Raw genomic sequence first — 15,002 nt, 5'->3', positions numbered from 1 at the left:
CTGGACAGAGGGAGTCCCCGCCGTGGCAGTCTGTGTCGTAGAGGTGAAAGGAGCCGCAGGTCTCAGGAGGGGCTGTAAGCGCAGGGAAGTCAAGCTGGCTCCTCTCCCCTGCGCGGCTGTCAGGTGACTCAGCACTCACACCAGGATAACAGGCGGGCGGAGGGATGCAGACGCCGCAGGTCGGGCAAGCCTACCGGTCTAGGGGGAGGAAAGAGATCCCCCAGCAGTCTCTGAGTCCTCGATCAGCGCCAGTCAGGGAGGCACCCGCAGCAGGCCGTGCTCTGGGGAGCAGTTGTGTCGGGGCTAGAAGCTCACCCGGAGTGGGAGCAATGTGCTCAACAGGTAGCCCACACAGGCTGCAGAGGCCAGGTGCCCTGTTAGGAAGGTGCCGAGCACTTAGGCTGTAGGGAGCAGTGAGTTTATAGTTGGAGGTGCAGAGCTCCACAGATACATATCCACCATCTTAGGGAAGCAGACCACACCCCCGTTATTTGTTGTATTCCGCCTTGGTTGATAGACTTTCAGGTTTAGCTTCCTCCATGCAGCTTTGTCAGTGGAATAAATCGAGGTTTGGGGGAAGCAATAGGGGATAGGCAGGCAGAGCTACTTTAAAACCATCACTGTCTTACGCCAAGTAGAAAATGTATATTTCAAGAAGATAACAGAACAGCCTCAAGCCAAACCAATGTCTAACATTCCCACTGCAACTAGCCACGTGATCACAAGTATAAATTCCTCTCGTTCACCTGAAAAGATAGCTAAGTACAGTAATAATGTTACAGTTCACCCACTCGATATCCGGTCAGCTAGTCCACATTCAGAATGTCGACACTGGCATTTTGTCAACAACCAATATGTCGACATACAATTAGCAAATAAGAGGTGGGCAAAGCATCCCCTGCTCCTCAATGGGAGTATAGCGCTAGGGATGTGACATCATAGCCTAGCGCCACCCAGCCATCTCATCACTGACATGGAGGTGCAGCAACAGGTGGCTCCATAAGCAAGAAGCAGCCGGTCAGTTCCGCATCATGTCAGCGGCCTGCGCTCTGTTGGGTCACATTAGAAGCATTAAAATTAGAGCCGTCACGTTCAGTGTTTTAGGTGCCACCTACAGTTATAGAATACCAATATTGTTTATTTGTTTTTACTTAGTCAAGTATCTGGAAATAGTATTAGGTACACAGCTTTGTGAAATATAAAACACAAAATGAAAGATTAAAGAGAATCTACCAGTTTAATCCCCCTAATGCAATAGAATACCTTATATTGGAGAGAGAGTTATAGCCCCCATACACTAATGACGGATTGTCGCGATGTTGCACAATTCACAGACGCCGGGGTCGGGGTATCAGTGAAATCGAACATGTTGGATTTCACCGATTTGCCGATCACGATAGTGATCGTGATTTGCAAATCGGTGAAATGTAACAATTTCACAGATCCTCAGACGGATTGCGGAACATGGATGTTCGCCGGTTTGCGTTTGTGACCGGCGGATCACCATTTCCACTCCGTTCGCAGGATCCAGCAATCTGTCGGCTGGTGTTTTGCAAGGTTTTTTTTTCCTTTCCAGTGCAGCTTAATGAAACGTTATATGTTCACTTTATTATGTATGAATTTTTACACAATAATTACATTGTAAGTAAACTTAAGAAAATAAACCACAACAGATATTTCATGTTAACTTAAAACAAATTCCCATTTTGTTTTTAGGAATACTGGATTTTACACCACCAGATGGCGCATGGTCTGTACACAATATTTCTGCAGCAGCCATTCTGATGGGACCCAGGTTATGACTGTGCTAATTATGCCCTCTAACGTGTGTATTCTCATGTGTAAAATAACGATTAAATAGGAAATTCTGCGGAATGGCCATAAAAAAAGTTGAAAAATTTGTTACAATTATAGTAAAAAAACCAAACAACTTATCACAAAGTATATACAGGCTGAGTCTCCCATATCCAAAATGCTTGGGACCAGGGGTATTTTGGATATCGGAATATTCTGTATTTTGGAATATTTGCATACCATAATGAAATATCTTGGGAATGGGACCCAAATCTAAACACAGAATGCATTTATGTTTCATATACACCTTATACACACAGCCTGCAGGTAATTCTATACAATATTTTCAATAATTTTGTGGCTCAAACAAAGTCTGTGTACATTGAACCATCAAAAAGCAAAAGGTGTCACTATCTCAGTCATGCTAAAATTATTCCGTATTTCTGAATATTTGGATATGGGAGATTCAAACTGTATATAACATTGCAAAGCAAATTATAATATAAACTAGAAACAGTCTGGATCGGGTGTGGATCTTTAGGTCTACAATAAACGAACGATGAACCACGAACGATTTTACCAACGATTTCATGAACTACGAACTATGAACGATTTTTGACAGTATTAAAATGAATGAAAATCGACCAAATCTGACTGCAAACACATCAGATGTCAGATAACGTTATCTGACAAACGGGAACGCGCATCGTTCATCGTTGCGGGCACATGTCAGATTTTCTTTCAGATATGAACGATTTTTAAAATAGTTATTGTACATATCTGAAGGAAAATCTGACCGTGTGTATGCAGCATTAGACAGGCAATAGGTCAACAGGGTCTGAAGGTCAACATAGTAAAGATCGACTGGTAAGAAGGTTGACAGGTACAGGTCGATTGGGTCATTAGGTCGACACAGAAATGGTTGACACATTTTGTTTTTGTTTAGCCCTAATCTTCACCCTAACCCTCACCTTGGTACCTAACCCTAACCGTCGGGGTAGGTGTCTGACCTAATCGTCCCTTCTAGTGCCTAACCCTAACCCTCCGGTAAGTGTCTAACCATCCGGTGCATCTGGCTGTTTGTACAGTGGTCCGCCGACTGCCTGTACACTTACTGCAGGGACTGATGTCACAGCCGGGTGGGGCAAATTCAAATGCTTGCCCAGCTGTGACGTCAGGACGTCAAGACAAGCAGCTGAGAGTTAAGAGTGTATACTCACCTAACATGGCCGGCCAGTTAAGGCTACTTTGATACAATTCTTGAAATATCTGACACCCCCCCCACCCCCCAAAACTAAACCCGCAGACCTCAGCAGTGTTCCCCAGATTACATGGTCCCCCAAGTGCGGGTTTTTAGAAGTGGAGATGTTACCCATAGCAACCAGATTCTACTTAACATTTATCTAGCTCCTTCTAGAAGAGAATAGCTGGAATCTGATTGGTTGCTATGGGCAACATCTCCACTTCTAAAAACCTGCACGTAAATATTCCCCTAGTATCTAACGGATGTGTCCTACTGATAACTCCTCTAGACACATGAAATAGAATACAGAGAGACAGTGTAAAAACAGCCTTTAATAAAGTTACAGTGCTGCACGTTTCCATCTCATAGAAAAATACCATCATTTGCACACGTTATGTACATTCTCCCACCTCAGGCTTTGCCGTTATACTCTGCCAAAAAGTGCCATTTCCATATTCCAAGCGACAATAGCCAAGTTATCTGATCATAATCACCACCTGGTTTACATGTATACAAGAAATTTAGCATTTTCCCCATACGGTTACTACCCTCCTTCTGGACTCGTTGACCATTGCTCAGTTTATCTCTCTCCTTAATGTGTGCCTAAGTTCTGCGCCATACTTTGGTTCGCTTATTACTACTTACACTTGGGTAAAGCCCGGGGCGGTGTATTATCAGCTGTGACACGGGATCAGTGTGGTCAGAATGGAAGGTGCACCACCAGCCGTGAAAGCCGTTTTAGAACCCCAGTACAAAGGCCAAAACCCTGTAAGAAGCAATATTTTACATTCTCCAAACCCCGCCTTAAGGATTTATTATATAGAGGGTTATATTAGGCAATGCTGTGGCTAACACAAGCTCTTTACATTGGGTTCAGGGTTAAAGTAGTTGTGTGACTTTCTTTCTCATGGGAGTTGTAGTGTTTACAGGGAATGACCTGACAGCAGCTGTGCATGATACAATGAAACTGTAGCAGGATTTTGTGCATTAACAAGTTTTTAAAGGTATAAATAGGGATATAGACCAGTTAAAGAAAAAAAAAATTAAATAAAGTCATTATAAATTCACAAAAGTCAACACGTTTTTAGTTTTTGTTTCTGCAAAATAAAACGTTTTGTCTGTTACATAATGAGACTGTGCTTCCAAGCGGGTACAGAGCAATCTAAGTGTTTACGGGTGGAATCGAATCGGTCACAGGGATCTGTAGCTACAGTTTCCTGGGGATTTCCAAATTCCCCCTTAGCGACGTAAGTCCGGTGTCTATGTGCTGATAGGGAGGTTGTTCAAACCTCCATGAGGGGAGGAAACAGTTTTAAACGAACTCTGGTGACAGTATGAAAGTAAATGTGCGTTAGTCACCATGTTAGATAGACTTCCTACCGTGTGGTAACCTGTAGTGACCTGATCTATGTACCAAACATCCATCAGCTACAGGAAATCAGCCTCATTTGGACGGATAGGAACCTGCGGCAGCTGATTAGAGCCAGGAATTTTGGAAATGGGACATTGGTAATAGGATTATATATAGTACAATATATATTTGACAGATGCAAACCCTACTCTTAGTCCATGGTCTGCTTAGCCCACAAATCTCACCCAGCACCAGCAGATAAAAGCCTACTTGGTGGTTTCTCGTGGACGATGAGGCCCATCCAGTAGCAGGGAGCGGAGATCATGTCCATAGTTGACCCACACCCCAGAAGGCCTCCTGATGGTGTGAGCAGCGGGAACCAGGGGATAAAACAGCACAAGGGTTATGCCACCTTTAATAAGCCAAAGATAGATATATATATAATCCAAAATACTTTCACAGAAGAATGTCGTGTAAAAGAAAAGTAGTCTCTGTGAGCAAAGTGCCATTAGCTCCGGAGGGCGGCCAGCCGGGACTGCATGGCTTCCAAATCCTCCTCCTCTTCTTCGTCAGACACGGCCCCGGCGGTGGCACCTTTCAGCTCGGGTTCCGGTAAGGCATCGGTGACTTTGTTGGGTGCTTTACCTAAGGCCCCTGAGAAACAAACCAATGTTATTCACATCTTCTAATAAGAGAAAGGCTCTAAACCCCTAAGCTTTATATTTATTAAATGTACGTATTAGCAGGTGTTGCCATAGAAAACCAGGGTCACTGTGAGGAGCTCTGCGATACGAGGTAATGAGAAGTTCTTACAAAAGGACAAGCATAGCAAGCTCAGTCACTGTGAGGAGCGCTGCTACAGTTAGAAATGAGCAGGAAATCGTTGTACAGACATCACCACCAATACTCATAAGAATGCAGGCAATTCAATCACTAGGACACCACTGAGGCATGAGGTACCCACGTTCTACCTCTGATGACATCATTCTTATTTTATTTTTACTTTTTAGGCTCATTCACTGCTCACACTCATCAGCTATACAGGTCCGAACTACAATAACTAGTGCAGTAAACACTTAATTTGGGATATAAGCAGCAATTTGATTCTGGTAGAGGACCTCATAATGGTGGCCAGCTTCTGAATGGCTTTACGACCAGCGTGTCAGGATAGAGGAGTCTAGCAGTTTATCATGCTGTGCCTGGCTGATGACCATGTGTGTTTTTTTTTATTGTTATATTTTTGGGCAACTTCCCTTTTAAGTCTGAGTGGTCAAACAGAGTCGTAAGCATCTCACCTGTTTCTTTGCAGCTGTGTGTGTCTGGGTGGCAGAACAGTTTTGTGGGTGTGTAGCCGGAATCACTTGCCGAGCCACGTATGTGCATTGTTGACGGCGTCACACATCGCCCGTACTTGCAGGGCAACCTGACGATATTGTCAGGTTCTGTAAGTACAGGGATGAGGGAGGTTGACGTCACTGAACGATATCGCGATTGATATTGCTCTGTGTGCGTGCTCAATGTCGTGGACACACTACACGATATCGCTCATGGAGAGAATCGTGTAGTGGATAAGCGCCTTAAGTGTCCTTTTACACTGTGGTTTCCAGTCGCATTCAATAGCCCCTCTCGACATGCCCTAGGTCCAGGGAGACTCAGCCGTGCCAAGCATCTCGCTCAGAATGTGCATCTTATTTGCATAAATAAAACAACTAGGAGCGACAGAACTGCATTACTACATTGCCATGATCAGATTGATGTGACATGGAGTCTGAATCTATGCAAGGAGACGCGGCTTTTCCTTACGCCAAGTTCTGTGCATCATCTGCAACTTTGGACGTGTGCAAGACTGGGTTGGGTACGCGATGCCGGTGCTCGGGAATCCCAGTGGTCAAAATCCCGACGCCGGCATCCCGACAGGGCTAGGATGCAGACACTTATCGGTAGGCATCCTACCCCTAACCCTCGCCGCACCCTAAACCTAACGTCCACCCTAGTGCCTAACCCTAACCCCCCCTCTCCCCTTCTAATCTTCAGCCTCACCTCCTAGTGCCTAACCCTCCCCTTAACCCCACTACTTACCATCAGGAAGTCAGCTCCGGGATTCTGAGTGATGGTATCCCGCACACTGGGATTAGGACTACTTCCCATAAGACTATTTCCCCATACTTCTCACACTGGTACACCCTAGCTGGGATCTCACTCCCTACTCACCCCTATACTTCTCACACTGGTACACCCTAGCTGGGATCTCAGTCCCTGCTCACCCCTATACTTCTCACACTGGTACACCCTAGCTGTGATCTCAGTCCCTACTCACCCCTATACTTCTCACACTGGTACACCCTAGCTGGGATCTCAGCCCTTGCCCACCCCTATACTTCTCACACTGGTACACCCTAGCTGTGATCTCACTCCCTACTCACCCCTATACTTCTCACACTGGTACACCCTAGCTGTGATCTCACTCCCTGCTCACCCCTATACTTCTCACACTGGTACACCCTAGCTGGGATCTCAGCCCTTGCCCACCCCTATACTTCTCACACTGGTACACCCTAGCTGTGATCTCAGTCCCTACTCACCCCTATACTTCTCACACTGGTACACCCTAGCTGTGATCTCAGTCCCTGCTCACCCCTATACTTCTCACACTGGTACACCCTAGCTGTGATCTCAGCCCCTGCCCACCCCTATACTACTCACACTGGTACACCCTAGCTGTGATCTCACTCCCTACTCACCCCTATACTTCTCACACTGGTACACCCTAGCTGTGATCTCAGGCCCTACTCACCCCTATACTTCTCACACTGGTACACCCTAGCTGTGATCTCAGGCCCTACTCACCCCTATACTTCTCACACTGGTACACCCTAGCTGGGATCTCAGCCCTTGCCCACCCCTATACTTCTCACACTGGTACACCCTAGCTGTGATCTCAGTCCCTGCTCACCCCTATACTTCTCACACTGGTACACCCTAGCTGTGATCTCAGGCCCTACTCACCCCTATACTTCTCACACTGGTACACCCTAGCTGTGATCTCAGGCCCTACTCACCCCTATACTTCTCACACTGGTACACCCTAGCTGGGATCTCAGCCCTTGCCCACCCCTATACTTCTCACACTGGTACACCCTAGCTGTGATCTCACTCCCTACTCACCGCTATACTTCTCACACTGGTACACCCTAGCTGGGATCTCACTCCCTACTCACCCCTATACTTCTCACACTGGTACACCCTAGCTGTGATCTCAGGCCCTACTCACCCCTATACTTCTCACACTGGTACACCCTAGCTGGGATCTCAGCCCTTGCCCACCCCTATACTTCTCACACTGGTACACCCTAGCTGTGATCTCAGTCCCTGCTCACCCCTATACTTCTCACACTGGTACACCCTAGCTGTGATCTCAGTCTCTACTCACCCCTATACTTCTCACACTGGTACACCCTAGCTGGGATCTCACTCCCTACTCACCCCTATACTTCTCACACTGGTACACCCTACAATTGTCCTTTACCCAAGTGATTGTTTTATCTCTAATCCTTAATTTCATGTCTGCATACTTTTCTTTTATTGTAAGAAGGGAAGACCATATGAAAACAATCTACACATACTGGACCATTATGCAATCTATGAAGATAGAGGATTCCAATGGACAGTTACATGTTCTTGGACACTGTAGTGATATTCTACACTCTGTACTCTAGAGGGTCGAATTCAATTAGCCGCAAAAAGCCACCTTTTGGTGAAGACCTAACACTTGTGCAAACTTTTTGCCCAAAAAATGTGAATCGTGCAATCCAATCAGCTGCAGCTTTTCGCACACTAAACGCAGCAAATATTTTTCACCATCTCAGAGCAGGTGAAAGAAATGTGCAAAGCCCGTATTTTGGGCTAAAAATGTGGGGTTTTGGCTCAGAACCCCTTGGACACACCCTTATGAAAAATTAGGCAAAAATATTTTTTGAATTAGCGTAATTTGGCCAAAAATGACAATTTTTAGGGTGAATTAAAGTAGTGGGAAATGGGTTTCAAGTAGTGGGTCAGGTATTTTTTTTTTTTTTTTTTTTTTTGGGGGGGGGAGGCTGTATGGATGGGACAGGTGTATTAAACATTGCGGGTGGCTGCACCTGGGTTGTTTATAACATTTAAAAGAGCACTTTTTAACTCAAACCAATACTTGCACCCATTTTATTGTACCCCTAAATTAACTGCAGCATTTCTTTTGTCTTTGAAAATAGCTTTTTCTATTTTTTCCACACACACATATAACAGCCATTTGACACAATTTAAGAAACCCAAACACTTTTATTAGGGCCACGAATACACTTCTAAATTGATTACCTATGTTAGGTACCTAGTACAGACAGATTTCCCCATATTCACCTGTACTTTTCGCTGGTTTCACCAGGGGCAGTTTTCGCATCTTTTGCAATTCGAGCACGCTTAGACAAAACATGCGAAAATATCACACCAAAATACGCCAATTGTGTGCGAAAAGCTCCCCGGCGTTGACTTTTTGTTTTTTCGCGTCTAATTGAATTCCCCTCCTTAATGTCTGTGATACGTATCTAAAACTTGTCAGCACAGCTTGCACAATGGTTAGCATTACTGCTTCACAGCCCTGATGTCATAAGCTATACTACTGACCAATCTGTATAGTGTTTGTATGTTCTCCTCGTGCGAAGGGTGGACGGATTTATAATATATATATGTGTGTGTGTGTGTGTGTGTGTGTGTGTTATATAAATAATTGTAATTAATGCGATTTACTAAGCCTCGGGAGGAGATAAAATGAATGGATATAAAGTACCAACCAACCAGCTCCAAACTGTCATTTTTCAAACTCAGCCTGTGACATGACAGTTAGGAGCTGATTGGCTGGTACCTCATCTCTGTTCACTTTATCTCCATCCGAGGCTTAGTAAATAGAGTCCAATGTGTGCAGAAAACGCTGAATCTTTACCTGCTGTGATTTCAAATAGGATCCTATCTATCTCCATCTCAGCTTGTTCTTCCATTTCGTCCTGGTCCTCCATCCCCTCAAACACGTCCTCCAACATCTCCTCTATGATGCCAGCCTGCGGGAATCACCAGGACAGCACATTACACGTCAGATTACTATCGTCTTGTTACATTACACAGACTCTATTTACTGCCTATGGGGGGTAGACCGCTGCAGGAGAGTCATACTGCCTGCTGGATTTCCACTACACTACATGCTGAAATAACACATTATCTTCTCACAGTGCTTAATACTGTATGTCACTCAATGACTTCCAAAACTCAATGAATTTTTAAAATATATTATTTGTGAGGTCGTTTCTGATGCCTAAAACTGCAGGATTGCGTGGCCAAGGAGCAAATAAGCCACCAGATGGCGCTGTTCCGTACCTGCACATGAGGAACAATAAGTAATATGAGCAGTGTTGCCAGTAATACCCCTTTCAGACATGCCGAGAAGCCCGGGAATTTGGCCTGCCTCAGCCAAATTCCCGCGTATGTCTGAAAGGTACCTACCCGGAACACATTCCTGGGTAGCCGACTCTTCAATCGACCAGGGAATTTCCCGGGACTTTACCCTGCTTATGTCTGAATGGTGCTACCCGGGAATTTACTACTCCTGGGCTGCACTAAGCAGCTTTTGCATTGATTTGGCAGCACAGAGCGTCCTATAGGACGCTCAGCGCTGCTGATCACCACCCCCTGCGCCGGACGCCGGGGACACCCGCCGGCGGGTCTCTGCCACAGCGGGCCGCCCGCACTCCTGCTGGACCACCAGGGCACATTTAAATAATTTATTATTAATAATAAAATGCCTTTAGTGATTGGTCGGCTGCCTGCAGCATGATGATGACATCATCAGCGGGAGAAGGGACAGGCTAGGAAGGGCAGAGGAGAGGCAGGTAATATTAAAAACTAAAAAACCCTGCTTATGTCTCGACCAAATACCCGGGAATTTGCACAGGAGAAATTCCTGGGTCTGAGCAGGACATTTCCCGGGTGGTATGTCTGAAAGGGGTATAATTCAGAGACTACACTGTGTGTGTGTGAGGCTCTGTAACGCCACTCTTACCTTCATCATTTCTTTGGACAGCTCTCTCATGGTCGCTTGAATCTCCGGGATTTTCACAAGGTTCTGCATTGCTTTCATGACCTCGGTGCTCTTCTGTAAGGAGCCGGAGACCCGGAGGACGGCTGTAATTACACGCGACGGTCATTAGAGAACGCTGATAAATACAGTTACTGTTATGGGAGAAAAAGCCAGCAGGCGGAACACTCAGGAAGATCAGCTGACAAAGAAGCTACTTAGATCCAGGAAAGTATTGGATGAATGCTAAGAGCCCATTGTCCAAATCACTGCTCATTCATATTCATGTAATATAATGGCTTTAGCTGCTCTTTAAACCAGGTGGTGAGCTGCATAATGTGTAATAAAACTTGGGGACACTGATGTTCTAGGATAGGAGATAGAAGAGAGGTTTATTTTTCTTTGTTCTCTACATTTTTATCCAACAATTCGATGACTTGCAAAATTTTCATTCATCTTCTATTCTTTTATTGCCGAAAGGAAGAGATATATATATATATATATATATATATATATATGAGTAAGAAAATGGAGCACTCACCAGAATTTTTAAGATGATACGTGAAATTTATTCCAAATACATCATACCTCAGGTCTATGGCTTGAGGGACAGTCTCAACGTTTCGGTCCTTATAGAACCTTCCTCAATAGGCACAACCACACATATTTTGCATCAGGGCAAACGGCCCACCCAGAAGCCAGCCTCTTAAAAATTCTAAAATTCTGGTGAGTGCTCCATTTTCTTACTCTATATATGGACGTTCAGTTCTGGATCAGCACCCCAGTGGTTGATTTCTGCCTATGAAGATGTGAGTGCGGCCTAACAACATATTGGAGATATATATATATATATAGATACACACACATATACACACACACACACACACACATATACACACACATATACACACACATATACACACACACACATACACACACACACACACACACACACACACAACTTTAAGCACTCGTAACAATAATGATCAAGTTTACAGAACTGTGAATTAGAAAGAAGCAAGGGTTTCTGGTTTCTTAATAAACATGGGAAGTATATTCCATGATCCATGAGCTGTATGGACAATCATTTTAATGGGGGGAGGGGGGGAGAGATGTACTAAGCCTTGGAAAGGGTTCAAGTACCAATCCCTCTCCTCCTAACTTTCATATTAAAGGCTGTGGGGGAGATGTACTAAGCTCTGGAAAGTGATAAATTGGAGAGTTTTAAACTACCAGCCACTCTGCTCCTAACTGTCATGATAGAGGCTGTGTTTGACAGATAGGAGCTGATTGGTTGGTAGTTTATCACTCTCCAATGTATCATGCTCCAGAGCTTAGTATATCTGCCCCTGTTAGCAGCGTGCCCATTACCTATAGATAAGCACATGCATATGCGATATGCTGAAAATCCACTATCCGGACTAAGGACCTGATTCAGACCCTCCCGCTAGGATGCGTTCGCTCGACGATGCCGATGGTTCGCGTTGTGCACATGCATCGCAGTGCTCGTGCCCGAACCAGTCCGAACAATCGGGAAGCGTATGCTTGCCGCGCATAGACAGCCCAGCAGAGTGAGTGACAGGAGAAGCCATTTGTGGGTGGTGACAGGGGCGTTTGCCGCTAGAAACAGTGGAGTGGAGATGCGAACACAAGCGTGCCTGAGCGTCTTACCGCCATTTCAGAGGCGGGCATAACAGGCAGCGTCATAGTACACGTCACTTGGTTGTATGCCACACTCAAGTGCTCGCGGTAGGGTATAGTCAACCACAAGCGCTGCGATCGCTTCGGATGGTCCTCGATGCACCGATTGTTACATACACTTCCTGGAGATGACGTGCGCAAGTGGGCGTATTAAGACTGGCTGGTGGGCGTCTGCACACACAATGCGATCACACGCCAAGACATAGTGGGTGTGCTTATGCCTTGCCGTGTGATCGCCTGCCTTGCTGTCACATAGCCAGATTTGCATACGCATTGAGCGAGCGAGGGTCTGAATGAGGTCCCAAGTGTGTAACGTTTATTACAAATATTATGATGACAGGTGCTCATACAGTGGTGTAGTGTGGAAGTTCCAGAGAGGAGGTGAGAACTTTAGAACAACTGAAACTGTCTGTGTTACTGCTGTAAAACAAAACCGATTTCTGGCAAAGCAGAAGTCACAACTGCAGGAAAACAAACAAACATGTACAATTACTTTATATGTGGTTCCTAAAGAGCATTGCCTGTACCCATCAATGTTCTTCTCTGCTGATCATACAGCCCATGACAACCATGTTACCCTGCAGCGCCTAATAACAGAAAGTTAGTACATAACACATCCCCCCATCTGACCTGTACACGATACAGACCCTGTCTCACCAGTGTACATCGCAACTCTTTCCCAACCACTCCGAGTATTACATCACTAACCTGAGCTGCCATTGGCTGCACTAACTGTACCAGAGAAGCGCTGTTATATAGAACACAGAGATGTAACTACGACAACCACACTTTATACAGTAGACTAGTTTTCATTCTAGCACCCTGCACCTGTCACAGCCTGTGCAGCTCCTCTCTCCTGTCTGGGTGTGTCGCGCTCTACTCTGGTCCATCTAGCACACTCAGCTGATGCAGCAAACTGCTGAGATACTGACCAGTGTGTGCTAGAAGCACCAGAGCAGAGAGTCACACCCCAGGCAGGAAAGAGAAACTGTGTGAGCTGTGACAGGTGCAGGGTGCTAGAATGTGCACTAGCAGTGACTCCTTACCAAGCTGATTCTTCATGCTCATCAGCACGGAGTTCATCTGAGCCTTGGAGGCGTACAGCTTGTTCACCGCCCGCTTAGAATGCACCACCTCCTTGGCCAATATGATGCACGCCTCGCGGTTGCCTTTCTTTGCCGTCTCCTTTATAGAGTGCTTGACTTTTTCCTGCTCTCTCTGTATATCTAGAAGAGGAACATAGTCATGTAACTATTTATATATTATCCATAATAATAATAATATTACACACACATACTACATCATCACCGATCATATCAACTAAATACAAACATGCAATTCCTGCAGCAATAATGAAAAAAAAACACTATGTATGAGCTCACGTATATATACACAGGTAACTTTCCATCAGTTTTCTAGTATTTCATGACACTTAGGGGTGAATTCAATTACTAGCGAGGGGGCGAGCTGCCATGTTAACGGCATGGAAATGCCCGCAGCTCGCCCGGGACTCGTGGATATTGGCAGCAGCCCTATAGGGCTGCAAACAATATTCCACGAGGCCAACGGTACTGTAAGTGAGTCAAATAGTTGCACTTGCTTGCAGAGGCGACTAGGTCGCTCCTAATTGCATTGACAACTTTTCATGTAACGTGTATTTGGCTGGTGGATCACAGCAGTTAAAGTCAGCAGACTGTACATTCAGTGAGCATATACTCCTTACACAGAGGAGTGGACTACAGGGTCAACAAACCCTACTTACAATCCAGCTTCATTTTCACTTTAACTTTCCACAGCTGTTCAGATACGGAGCCAAAGGCATCAGCCGGTGGGAATAACCTCTATATGTGTAATATCACTGATATTTTATCCTGTGTGTAGTTTGAGAGCTTCAACCCAGATCAGTAAGGTCTAATATTGCATGAGAGTCATGCATGTCCTTCAGTACATCACAGCAATGTTCAGGCACGTTCAGATAATGAGTATATTTGCAAACATTCTAATCATTTATATTTGATAGTCATGCGGATGGCCGTAGGTGTTGGGGGAGGTATAGGGGGCTGGTTTAAGCTTTAGTCTTTGGAACAAAGGCACGGATACAATTAATTTCGCACACCCGCGATACTTTTTCGCCTGCCGGACTTTTCGCCTACATTGCGTATTTTAGCCGCGTAAACTTATCGGGCGCGTACCCCCGAGTCGCCCTATTCATTTCCAAAAGACGCGAAAATGGAGATACGCGAAGTCAGAACAGGTGAAAAGTGGTGTCAGAATCGAGGAAATAAGTCTCAGCCCCCCAAAAAGATGCAGAAACTTTGGGGCTCAATGTAGCAGTGCCCGATTAGCCCTAAGGACACTGTTTGGGGTACTTAAGTTCGCACAATTGCCACTAATTAGCGTCTTTGCACAAGTGGTGTAGAATGGCATAAAGCAGTGTTTTCAGGAGAAAAGAAGTATGGCTTTCAAATTTGGGGGTACTTGAAAATGGGCGCTAGTATATTTAAAAGTTGCTAAAGTGAAGTTATAAGAAACGAAAAAAAAACAAACCTTCAGCAAACACCTGCAATAAAAAAAAAAAAAAAAAAACACCTCACCCTTACTTACAGACCCCCCAAAAGTCTATTTCGCTGCTTTTTAAGTTTGCACCCCCACTTTGCACTTTTTCGCCCCCTTTTCAAAGTGCTTTTTAGGGGTGTTACTTTTTTTTTATGCAGTTATCCTTTGGGGGGCTGTCCCAAGGGTGCTGAGTGGTTTCCCCACCTTTGCACCCCTAAATAGTGAAATTGCCCCATTTGTTTCTCCACCTATTCATA

At 45.1% G+C, this 15,002-nt stretch overlaps 1 protein-coding gene across 2 annotated transcripts in view; it reads right to left on the bottom strand.

The window, feature by feature from the left end:
* Positions 1-3,352: 3,352 nt before the first annotated feature.
* Positions 3,353-15,002, bottom strand: part of LOC148480526 (charged multivesicular body protein 3) — an 82,213-nt gene continuing 70,563 nt past the window's right edge. For both annotated transcript variants that reach the window (XM_088454271.1, XM_088454270.1), the window contains 4 exons: positions 13,236-13,415; positions 10,474-10,595; positions 9,364-9,478; positions 3,353-5,042 (listed from right to left, as the gene is read on the bottom strand). In XM_088454271.1, the coding sequence (XP_088310397.1) occupies positions 4,897-5,042; positions 9,364-9,478; positions 10,474-10,595; positions 13,236-13,415 (563 nt within the window). In that variant the 3' untranslated portion in view covers positions 3,353-4,896. The remainder of the gene's footprint in view (positions 5,043-9,363; positions 9,479-10,473; positions 10,596-13,235; positions 13,416-15,002) is intronic.

This window comes from Taudactylus pleione, unplaced genomic scaffold (assembly GCF_031769625.1).
Source record: "Taudactylus pleione unplaced genomic scaffold, aTauple2 ptg000611l, whole genome shotgun sequence".
Classification (NCBI taxonomy): Eukaryota; Metazoa; Chordata; class Amphibia; order Anura; family Myobatrachidae; genus Taudactylus; species Taudactylus pleione.
The sequence above is the reverse complement of the archived record's forward strand: the minus strand, read 5'-3'. Positions and strand labels throughout refer to the sequence as shown.